The sequence below is a fragment of the Ambystoma mexicanum genome, chromosome 11 (genome assembly GCF_040938575.1).
Source record: "Ambystoma mexicanum isolate Mex_15411 chromosome 11, UKY_AmexF1_1, whole genome shotgun sequence".
In the NCBI taxonomy this organism is placed as follows: Eukaryota; Metazoa; Chordata; class Amphibia; order Caudata; family Ambystomatidae; genus Ambystoma; species Ambystoma mexicanum.
This window is the reverse complement of record NC_090934.1, coordinates 718,526,263-718,538,301: the sequence shown is the minus strand read 5'-3', so window position 1 is coordinate 718,538,301 and position 12,039 is coordinate 718,526,263. Positions and strand designations below refer to the sequence as shown.

The 12,039-nt window shown below is 44.1% G+C and overlaps 1 protein-coding gene across 2 annotated transcripts in view; it reads right to left on the bottom strand.

The window, feature by feature from the left end:
• SYT9 (synaptotagmin 9) overlaps positions 1 to 11,330 on the bottom strand; it is a 1,403,218-nt gene extending 1,391,888 nt beyond the window's left edge. The window contains exon 1 of one of the 2 annotated variants that reach the window (XM_069623586.1): positions 10,646 to 11,330. In XM_069623586.1, coding sequence (XP_069479687.1) covers positions 10,646 to 10,793 — 148 coding nt within the window. In that variant the 5' untranslated portion in view covers positions 10,794 to 11,330. The remainder of the gene's footprint in view (positions 1 to 10,645) is intronic. The other variant, XM_069623587.1, reaches the window with a different exon arrangement.
• Positions 11,331 to 12,039: the final 709 nt, after the last annotated feature.

Sequence of the window (12,039 nt, the reverse complement as noted above, 5' to 3'; positions counted from 1 at the left end):
TCAAACTGAGGATGCCAGCCTCCTCAGGCCCTGGTGCCTAGTAAATGAGGCACAGTTACAAGATTACTCAACGCAATATGGCCTTAGGGGTCTGACCCCTTCCTCAGTTTGAATCTAAGCAGTATTGTACATATATTCATGGGTGTCAGCTTTTGATTTTCGCTATGGGTGCAGAAAGAACCTGGGCATATGTTATTCTTGAAGCCGGTCATTTGTTTCTCGTTTCCGTGCTGCTTAAATGTGGTTAGTTGGGGTCGTGCAATGTATCACAACAGTCACCACGAGACCGGCCATAAAACAAGGGGCTTGGAGCACGGGACAGGACATTTTGGCATGGCCGGTTAGGTACACACCATTATGGTGTGACCAATTAGCCGCAGGTTCTTTCTGAGCGCGCCCAGTTAGACGCAGCTAGTTGGGACAGGGACCTCTCGGTGCAAGGATTTTCTGGCACGACAGGTCGCAATTGGCATGAACCTGCAGGCACTTTGAATTTTGTAATATGGATTAAATGTGAAAAAGATTTATTTACAGCAACATTATAAAACAGGATGGGACATGTATTACTCTGTCGTTGCAGAATTGAACACGTTTTAAATGTGAAAAATTTATTTACTGCAACATTATAAACTGCATGCAACTATCCCTCACAAACAACTTGACACCATGTGCACACGCATACACTCACATCCACTACACACATTTACAGCCTGATTCATGGAATTATTTGCGTGAAAAACGCAGATTTTCGTGCCTTTCTGCCCAAAAATCCCTGTTTGAAGTATGGGGATTTTCGGGCAGAAAGGTGCGCAAATCTGCGTTTTTCACGCAAATAATTCCATGAATCAGGTAGATTGCATGCACACCTTCTCAGATGACATGCACATACTCACACCACACATTCCGCCTTACATTGAAAAAATATTCAAACAGAGGACTACACAGTCTCAGGGCAACATCATACAACAGAAAAAATGAAATAAAAAAAGCACATTTATGCTGAACGCCGCTATCAGAGAACCTTGGGTTTAAGGAGTTCAAGACTCAGCATTTAAAGATTATGCTACAATTACATTATTGTTTGGATTTTCACAAGTTTCATACCTACCCTTTTATCATTGCGCATATTGAATTATAGGCTAAGTGTGAAATGTATGCCTCGTAAAGGACAAAGTCGTTGTAGTCTAGTTGTTAAATGCTGAGTCATGAACTCTGGCAGACAAGGGTTCAAGGCTGCGTGTTTTTTTTGTATTTAACTAATTTAATTTAAGTAAAAGAAAAGCAATGCAAGTGGGAGGTGGCGAGGTTTATTGCAGTGCAGTCCTGTGATCTTATTTAGCATGAGGGCATTTAGATATGACTGCAATGTCAGCAATGTCCAAACATCCCTCGCGCCAAAATAACAGCGCCGGAGTGGCTTTCACATCGAAAAGTGCATGAAGAAATGGGTGCTGCGGCAGAATGACTGTGCCAAATTGGACCGCGACAAAATGATGGTGCCGAAAAGGGGTGTACCGCTTGGAGAACGCTGATTAACCAAAGTGTGTGCTCCATGGCAAACAATTTAATCTCAGTGCACATTGCCTAAAAACATTGTGAGTTCTCAAAGTTATAAATATCTCATAACACACGACATCTGCATTATTTTTTTAACCATGCCACTGTCAGTCCATGAAGGTTTTGCACTCTGAGACAATTTTTTTGCCTTTTGCTGAATTGCATTCTGGTATTTGTAGTCTCACAGTCAAGATGGGGGGAATAATGCCACCATTGTACACTTTTTGCCTAACATAGTTCTATAAGGGTTTATATATTTGAGTGACACTATGGTATGTGTACTTTTCAAGTTACCTTTATAAATCAGAGTAATGTTGAAAGCCAGACATGGGGGTGAAGAGGGGAAATGATGAGCGGGCAAGTAAGTCATGAGTATTTGCCCACAATGTGGCAAGAGAGTTTGCAGTCCTGGACACTGGTGCAGTTATTTTCCACTGATTGTGGTTGTTTTTCAGGGCACAAGTAAAGGACACGTCGGTGAAGAGTGTAACTTTTTTTCAGATTGTGGACGTAACCCACAGGTTTTTTTTTAGGTTGACAGGTTTGCTCAAGTATTTGGCTACCAGAATTTTACTCAAGTTGTTATGTTCAAAGTGCAGAGGCTTACTCACAAGACCACAAGCACTTGTTTCATATTGGGATTTAGTTTTCCAGGGAATGTTTCACAGCAGATTGCTGGGTTTTAAAGGGGAGCACATTTTATACTTTGGCAGCATATTTTTGGAACATTTCCTCGCTCAGGTTGTTTTTCTAGTGTTCATTTCTTTTTTAAAAAGTCCAATGCTATTTTGTCCTGTGCACTTTCGTCTAAGGGGTAGGTTTGTATTATTAATGTTAATTACGTATGAAATAACAAAACCTTTGAAATTCAAGGAAGAAACTTTAGTTGCAGGGACTTTAAGGTGAGAATGTAATGCAACAAAACCCCTGAAATTCAGCTAAAGCCACCTTAACTTTACACCCCTTGTTGCGCAGCCTATGACCACAATGATGACATCACAGATCACATCACGATGGCATCACTAATGACATTACCAATCACATCACTGGTGACAACACTAATTACATTACAACAATAACTGGCCTTAAGCATGCCCTTCAGCTATGGTCAGTGTGCATGGCCAAATATATTTTAACACATGAATGGGTAGTAGTCATGGCCTTCAGTTATGGACAGTGGTGACAACCTTCACCCATGTGCACTGAATACACTGAATATTTTAAAACACTAACAGTCTACTAACCATAGATTTTGGCCTTTACCTGTTGTACAGCTTTCAACCATATCCACCCTGTATTATATACACTGGTCAGGCACCAGCCATGGACATTAGCACAGTAGAGGCCAGTGGCCACTATCTTTGGATGTTCCCACTAGCCATGGATTTTGACCTTGAACAGTTAGTACATCTTTTGGCCATGTCCACCACTGTATATTTTACAATAATAAAATGCAATAAGCGATGGCCTTTGGCCGTGCCCCCTGTGTATTATATAATACGAAACAGCCGCTAGCTATGGCCTCCAGCTGTGCCCATTGTATATTATATACACTAACCATCCACTAGCCATGGTCTTCAACACAATACTAACCAGTGGCCACGGTTTTGAGCTGAGCGGGTGGTATATTCTAACATATTAATGGGAACTAGCAATGGCCTTTAGCCATGGCCATTGACAACAGCTTTCAATGTTGCCCACTGTGCATTTGAAAACAGTGATGGCCTGCTAGGCATGGCTTTTAACCATGCACATTGGATTTTTTTAACATTAGCCGACTACTAGCTATGGTCTTTGGTACTGACAAGTGACCACAGCCTTTGTTTTGGCCAAGCCCACAGCCTAAATTTTTATTACGGTGATCAAACTTTTCATGAGCTAACTTATAAATTATGTTATGTCTAATTCCCTTTTTTATGTAATCAGTTATATTCAATGTAATTAGTGTTGTCAACAGTGATGGCATCAGTGATGTGATTTGTAATGTCATCAGTATTCTCATACAACATGTAATTAGTGATATCATCAGTAATGTGATCTGTGATGTCATCATTGTGGTCATAGGCTGTGCAACAGGGGGCGCAACGTTAAGGTGGCTTTAGCTGAATTTCAGGGGTTGTGTTGCATTAAGTTCTCACCTTAACGTCCCTGCAAGTAAAGTTTTTCCTTGAATTTCAAAGGTTTTGTTACAATATATTGCTCACCTTAACATCCTTGCAACTAAAGTTTTTTCCCTTAAAAAAAAATAATAACGTGAACAAGCGCTCGGGGAAGCGCGAAACTCGTCGTTTAGGAAACTGCCCTGGCGTCCTGTTTTGTTTTGCTGTGTGTTTTGCCTACTTTTTTTTACCATTTATAAAACTCGTTTTTGCTTATTTGCTTTGAGTTTGTCACTTTGTTTCTGGGACTCTCAGACCTCATGCTTGGAGTGCGGTTTTTCTCCTCCTTGTCTCAACGATATATATATATATATATATATATATATATATATATATATATATATATATTAATTTGAAAACTTTAGTTAAGGCAACAAAACCCTTGAAATTAAACAGATGTGGGAAGCAATTATCATTTTAAATTGGCATCTCCCATTAGATGACCCCTAGGATCTAGTGATGTGTTATTTATATAGTAATTATGCCTAAGCGATTTACATAGAACACATATACATACACTATCACCCAACCAGAGTTGGTACTCATTTATCAACCACAGAAGGTTGAAAGGCTAAGTTGGCCTTGCCGGGATTTGCACCTGCAACCTGCAGATCACACAGAGATTTCAGCATTGAGCACTCAATCCTCTGAGCTTTCTTGCCAGCCTCTTATTTTGTTTGTCATTGTGAATCTCATATGTTATGAATGTTCTCATGGGCTTTGCAACAGGTGAGGCACCGAGTTAAGATGATCATCACTTCCCACATCTACTGAATTTCGTGGGTTTGTGACATTAAATCTGATCACATTAACTGTCCCTTAACTACATGTTTTTCAAAACATGTCAAGGGATTTGTTATGTCATAGTTTATTCAAGGTCCACTAGCCACGGCTTTTGGTAATGGCCACTGTACAAGTTGCACCAATATGTTTCCTTGTGGCCCTCTAGCCATGGCCTTTGGCCCTGCACAGTGAGCATGACCTTTTGCCGTGCCCACTGTATATTGTAATACACTAGGTTTCTTTCAAGCCCACTCATCCTGGCCTTTGGCCATGGCTGCTGCACATGCAGCACCAAATGGTAACTTTGGGGTCTCCTGGCCAGGGCCACTGGCACAAAGACCCATTTCCCCCTGCCTAGTAGATGTGATCACAACATAAGTCCCCCCATTCATTGTGTGTTCCTCACTTTGCATTCCCCCCGATAACTACTGTGTTATTTTCATGGCAATTATCGGGGTAGTATCTCGGGGACAGCATACAAGCACGATATTCCTGGAGCTCTCATCCTTTCTCGGACATGACACTGGATTAAACACAGAAAATACGTCATCATTGATGTCACATCACAATCATGGTTACAAAATCCTGTGCCTGCTTTATGTGGATTGTTAACAAAGCAGGGTTTTGCCATTTACCTTGACTGTTTCCGTTATTGTGTCTGGGATTTCCTGTACTACAATTTCTGCTTAAACTGGTGTTTCCTAGACCAGTATTACAGCTTCATGGCAGATACCTCCTTTGTCTAAGTACTGTAATCAGTGCTATTATATCCCAAATTAATGGTAATGAAATATGATGTACATTGATTGTGCATAAAATCTCAGAAATTTGTTGTGGTTTTAAGGGGTGTTATTTTTCCAAAACAAAAAAGGCAGTGGTTATACAGGAGAGGCTGGTGCTAAACATGTGTTGTTAAAAAGTCCAGGCCGGAAGCACCACAGTCCTGAGTGCTGGTATGGTTGCATGTGGTTTGTGGCATTGACACTTGAGAATGTGTTCAGTCTGGAAGGAAAAACAAAAGAACTATTGGATGAGAGTGTTTAAATACTTTTTGTTAAAAGGTCTTCACCTTTTACACACTCAGAGAGCACTGTATGCAATAGACCTAAAGATGCAACAGGCTGTGTGGTGAACTCTGAGCTTCTCCCAAAGAGTTCTCTTGTTGGGATAGTGCTAGCAGACATACATCTGATGTGTGAATTATAGTAATTGTGTGTAATTTAAAGGGTCTACTGCACTGAAAAATTGGGGAAGGAGAGGTGGTTTGGAACTCACGAGGAGTCTTGTTAGAATTATACGGTTAAAGTAAATCAGTAGAGTTCATGTTGTGTTGTCCATGTATATGAAGTGCAGTTACTGCTCTAGGCTCCATTTTATGATGAGTGTGCGGTGGTGTTATTATCTTATGTGAGATGGGGTGAAACGTTTGGGGATAATGACCCTATTGGACTTCGATCTCGAAAGTGTTGTTCATTTCATAGTTGTCGACAGGTATATTGCACATGTCAGTGATGCTGACCTCAATGTGTCAGTCTCTGTTTCAGCGTGTTTGCAAGAGTGGTACTCTCATCAGACTTTTTGTCCATATTTTTGATGCCTATCTTGTTATTCAAATGTGAGTGGTCCATCCTTTTGGAGTTGCAGGATTATGCTGGTTCATCTGCATTATTGTGATGAGTCTTACAGCCTCAGCCTGTTCTGGTTTCTCAAAGGGGTCATGCTAGTTTGTTTGTTGCAATATAGTGAACGGACAGGTTTTCAGGGGTTTTCTGAAGACTAGGTGATCATCCTCTGTGTGGTGTTGCCTGGGAAATGAGTTTCACGGCCTGATTGTGAGGAAAGAGGAGGAACTCAAGACTTTACTTTTCTCCTCCTTCCTCCTCTCCCTCCGTGCTAAACCCCACAGTCCCTGAGATTGGTCGCCTATGCTCTTATGTGTCCTTTTTGGTCCTGGCCTTCTGTCCAATCGCATGCAGCCTCCGCCCTCTCCCAGCAATTACCTTTGGGCACCCACTGGCTTGTCTTGTCTCACAGGCCTGCACTTATTGTACATGCAGGTGAGTGACCACTCTCCTACCAAGTGGTCACTGCCTGGCACTTACCAGTTACCCTGCAACTGGCTGCCTGACTCTCCCCCCTAGGTGGAACCTCTAGCATTTACCCCCATTCCCTGTCCCTTCTCTCTCTCTGCACTTGGACATTCCGAATGTTCACAAGGCATAGTAGGACCACCTCTGCCTTTGGCTCATCATTGGTATTTTATTCCATTGTTTTGTTCCCGTGTTCCCTCCCCTTTGCCCTGTGGGTGCTTTGAAGCAAATTGCAAATGCACAGTAAATAAATAAAAATATAATAAAACTTAAAGGTACTCAATTCAACAACTTCTAAAGAAGGAAGGCGCAAGCCGACTTTGCCAGAATTCAAATGTGTGATATCAGGTTGCACACAGATGTCAGAGGTGAAGACATAATTAGTCTGAAATCGTGCAGCCTGGTGTGAAAACAATCTGCCCACACTACTCCTGCACTGCAATCCCTATTCAGACTTTGGGCTTGACAGGTCCATCTTGGAAGGAAAAGCATCATTGAAGTATAAACGTTTAGGAGGCTAGCCTTGGGTGTAGGTCCGTTAGCTGTATGGAGAAACAACTGATTTGCCTAAATATTGAAATTACAACAGAGGTGGGTGAGGTCAGTGGAGATAGACGGAGAGGACAAAAAGGGGAAGGTGTAGGCATATGCGTAGCTTGCAATTTCTGTACGCATTCTATATGAGAGACACGTTCATTTCTACTGCCCCTGCACTCATGCTGCATGTGTTGAACAAAACCTCGTGTTTTCTGTTGGGGACTGGCAGGGTGGGATTGGGAGTACTTGCAATCATCCTGCCTATGCAGCAGCGAATATTTCTTTTGTTAACGTACCTGCAATATAATGGGCATCTGTGAGGGCGGTATAGCCTGTAATTTTTTATTTTTATTACATAAAATGATACTGGTAATTATGTCTCTATAACAGTGGCTTTAATGATCAAACTCTCTTTGGGGTCCATTGTAGTTAGAGATCACATTCCCCAAAATCATAATTGCGTGCCTCAAAAGGACCTGTTGGCAGAAGAAACGATAAAGTCCTGCCTGGTTTGTCAGGGTGGCTCTTGATATTACACAATTACAATGCCACACAGCAATTTGGTGTCATACAGTTGGCAACCTGGAGCAGTGACTCATCCATGGCAACTCTGTGTTGATTCATGTTTGTCTGGCTTGTACCCCACCCAGGCATCCTCTGGGTGGAGATCAAAAAGTGTCCCTTTTGATACTCCTATTAAGGCAGGCCACTTCCGCTCACAGGAGAGGAAATCCCCCTAGCTGTGGGCTGATGTCTGCTAGGATGCAAAAGATAGTCAACATCAGATGCTGATTACCTGAGACTCTTTCAAATTTAGAAAGAGGATGGGGTGAAGATAAGGCAGCCTAGGGCAGAGATACAGTCCACTGAGGTGATCCGCCATCTTGGATACTGAACAGTACTAATCCACTGATGATTTTATGCTTCTTTAGACAATGCATACTAATATGGACAAAGAAAGCTCTTGGGCTGTACTCTGTTAGAGCTTCGCTAGTCTAGTCCTTGCTCAAAGCACACTTCATTCGATATTCTTGTATATAATTTTAGTTTCAGATTATAAATCCAGGTTTGTAAGTACCAGAATGTTGATGAGAACTGGTTTCCCATTTCACACCTGACATGCGCTGATTTTAAATTGCTCATAATGTTTCAGCTGGGTTATACATCTAATAGACATTTGCTCTTAGTTGTTGTTTGATGAATGCATGCAGCTTGTTGTCATTCATGATGTACATACAGCCACTTTTAATGAGAAGATTTCACTCATAGTTCAACCACCTAACAGTATGCGCTCAACAAGAGACTGAGTGCTTTTAGCTCAAACAGATCTCACTCCCAGAACAGCTTCATAAAATATGTAGCTAGAGATGGCATTTAGCAGAATGATACATCGCTCCCAGCTCAGCCTGAAATAATATGCATTCAAAACAGTCAGTTTAACAGGAGAGTTATACCTCATAGCCATCTCCTGTGAGTGGAAGTGGCCTGCCTTAATAGGAGTATCAAAAGGGACACTTTTTGATCTCCACCCAGAGGATGCCTGGGTGGGGTACAAGCCAGACAAACATGAATCAACACAGAGTTGCCATGGATGAGTCACTGCTCCAGGTTGCCAACTGTATGACACCAAATTGCTGTGTGGCATTATAATTGTGTAATATCAAGAGCCACCCTGACAAACCAGGCAGGACTTTATCGTTTCATCTGTCAAAATAAATGGTTGTCAAACACTGTTTAACAGGGGAGATATCACCAAAGGCGCCAAGTACGGGGGGGGCATAACTTCCCCCATACTTCTTTAGCAATGGGAATAGAAACCTCAATGTATCCTCAAACCCGGCAAGAGGTCAGAAATCAGTAAATGTATGGCCCATTAATTCCCGGGCTGTCCTGAAAGAGCAGGGTAAGCAAACAAAGAAACTGTAAACGCGTTTTGACTGCTGGTCAAACGACCAGTGTTGAGTTGCGACTCCTGAAAAGTGTTCTTTCACAACCAGAAATAAGGAGGGAGATGGACCCCGCCCCCTCCACTCCTTGGGAGGCCTATGTTGACAGTCAGTTGTGCCTTTCTTGAAGCAACTTGAGAGTCCTGCTTCCAGGGACATGCACACATCTACAGTCATTTGCAGATATATGTGCAGGGTTGACAGCATCGCTGGTCATTCACGAAAAGTAGCCACCCATCGGAGCAAGCGAGACAACCTAACTAATGGATGTAATTACGTAAACTGGGGCTGCAATAGTATGATTGGCTGCCGTCAGTTTCAGCATTGGGGTGGCCGGAGAGGGGGCGGGGCGGGGCGGTTCTGATATTGTCCCTATTAGATTTCTGTGGGAGCGAGAGTTGAAACAGTCTCTCCTACCCAGACGCTGCGGTGTGTGAGTAAGAAGTTCCCCTGCGCGTATAGGACATGGGTATAAAAACGGCAATAGAGAGAACATGCTACATATATACACATCAGGTACCACGTCAACTATTATTGATTCCGTGTTTTACGATGGCATGACTTGATCCTATCAGGGCAGGGCTCCTACTTATTTTCCACGACCTATGAAAACAGGCGGATTTGCAGCTTTACAAATCAAAAGGTAGGTGTGCAATCTATCGTGGGGGGCCAGCTTCATGGGGTACGCAGACGGTGGCAGAACTCTTCCCTTTGTGGGTTGGCAGGAACACATTTCTACTTGTCAAGCAAAATAAATTCCATACCCATTCAGGAGCTTTATTTTCGGCAGAACTGAAATATTCGTTTTAATACATCAACAATGTGTATATGATGCAAGTTAGCCACAAAAACCATTGATCACGTGTGACACGCGTTGGGGTCGGGTCACGAGACAGTAAGGTTCCTCAATGCGCCCGGAAAGACAATGTATAATGGCTCGCGACATATGACTAACGCCCGCAACCCTAGAAAGGCAGGGACGGGCGTCACAAGTGGGAAGATTTTATCAGAAACCATCACAGCACCACCAAATCACCCGTCAAGTAACGTGTCTTGTCGGATGCAGCCAGAACGCTGCTTAATGAAACCCCCTCAGTGCGGTGGGATGAGGGCTGCTAAAGTGCTCTAACCTGAGAAGTAAAGTGCAGCTCTGGCTTGCACGCATGGGCATGGTGCATGGCAAGGCGTGCATCTACAATATCTATCGTGCATTGCAGGGCACAGCTAGAAATGGGCATCGCACTGGAGGCACCGCGGGTGCCGTGCGGGAAATAAAGCAGTGAGCTCGCGTGGCCTCAACTGACCCAATTCTGGGGCTGGAGTTTGATGTACGTGGATACTCGCCGGATCGATCTCTTGTGTCTAAATTTGAGACTATCGAGAATCATGGGCGCAGGCAGCAGGAAGCACACAATCGATAGGAAAGAAGAGCCTGATACATTGCATAACATGCCCCCTGTGTACCTGCAAAGTGCCACTTTCATGCGCGCGCGCTTGCAGCAGAATGGAGAGAACCCCTGCAGGGGCACTTTTATGGGTGTACAATGAGCGGAGGCTGGGGAGGCATCCTTACCCGAGTCGGCCAGGCGAGGTCTGTCTCGTTCCCGCAGGTAGTAGACGAAATCCAAGCAGTTTTCGTTTTCCAGGGTCCCGCTCGCGCACAGGTTCCCCAGCAGCTGGAGCGCTTTCTGGCAGACCTCATCCTTCCTGTCTCCAGGCATTTCCCTCCAGCATCCTTCTGAACGGGGGAGCGCTCTGCCCTGCTCCACGCCACCCCGATGCCCCACTTAGACGCGCGCCCGGCCGCCGGCTGCCTGCACCCCTAGAGCTCCCACCATAATCCAAGGAAACGCGCAGCCCCGCCCCGGGGGTCTACATGCCAGCCGCGAACCTGCCTCTGGAATCGCAGGGGGTGGGTGAGGAGGGCGAGCAGGGCTGAGGACCCCACCGGTTGCTTCAGCCTGGAGTCATCAGGACCCGCGCTGGAACGCCTTGGCTGCTGTGACAGCAGTCCGGAGGAGATCAACGCCGCTCTACTGGCATCTCCTGGGCGAGGTGGCAGCCTGAGGATTCTCCCGAGCCAAGCCGTGCTTCCAAAGGCTCTGCTAATTACTGTCAGGCTGAGCCGCGTAGCCGGCCCAACCCCTCCCTCCATCCACCCCCCTGGGAGCTTCCTCCTGCGTCGCAGAAACTTTCATTGGTGCGCGGCTGACAACTCGCTTCAACGGCCCTAATGTGCTCATTTATTGGAAGTCTATCGTCCATTGATAACACGAGCGAGGAAGGAAGGCGCTTTGCCTTCAGATGAAAAATCACACACAAAAAAAGGAATCGACCTCTTAGGTGGATTATTATTTCCAGCGAGAGGGCAGATGCATCGAGCAAAGATTGAATTAATACACTAATGCCCCAATCCAGAGAGAAGCCCGCACAAGCAGTCTTTAAAAACATAGACATCTGTATTGAAAGAGGGGATCATCCTATTTTACTGTGGTCACTTGCATTAAGGTCTGTGGCTGCACGTGACATTAGACTGGGCCGCTGTTTTAGGTGCCACAGTGCAATACTGATGTTTCATTTGTGTGAGTTGTTTCTAAATATTGCTAGACCTGATTTAGCTAGCACATTGATTTAAACAGCTCGCTTACATTTCGTGATAATGCAGACCACTTTGCTTTATCTTCTGAGTTCTGAGCTATATTGAATCTTTAATAATATAATTTAGCATTTATAAAGCGATACGAACTCTCAGGCATCTGGGCGCTGCCACCGACCTCTGGATGTCAAAGCGAGCACTCTACTCGCTGTGCTATCATTACCCGCCTATCTATACATTTACATCTATATTCATTGAAAACACTGTTAAAGTGACGTTATGGTTAAGTTGCACTAAATAAAACCTATGAAATTCAGTGAAAAACGTTATATGGATGCTATGGTTAGAAGTTAAACCGAAAACCCCCAGAT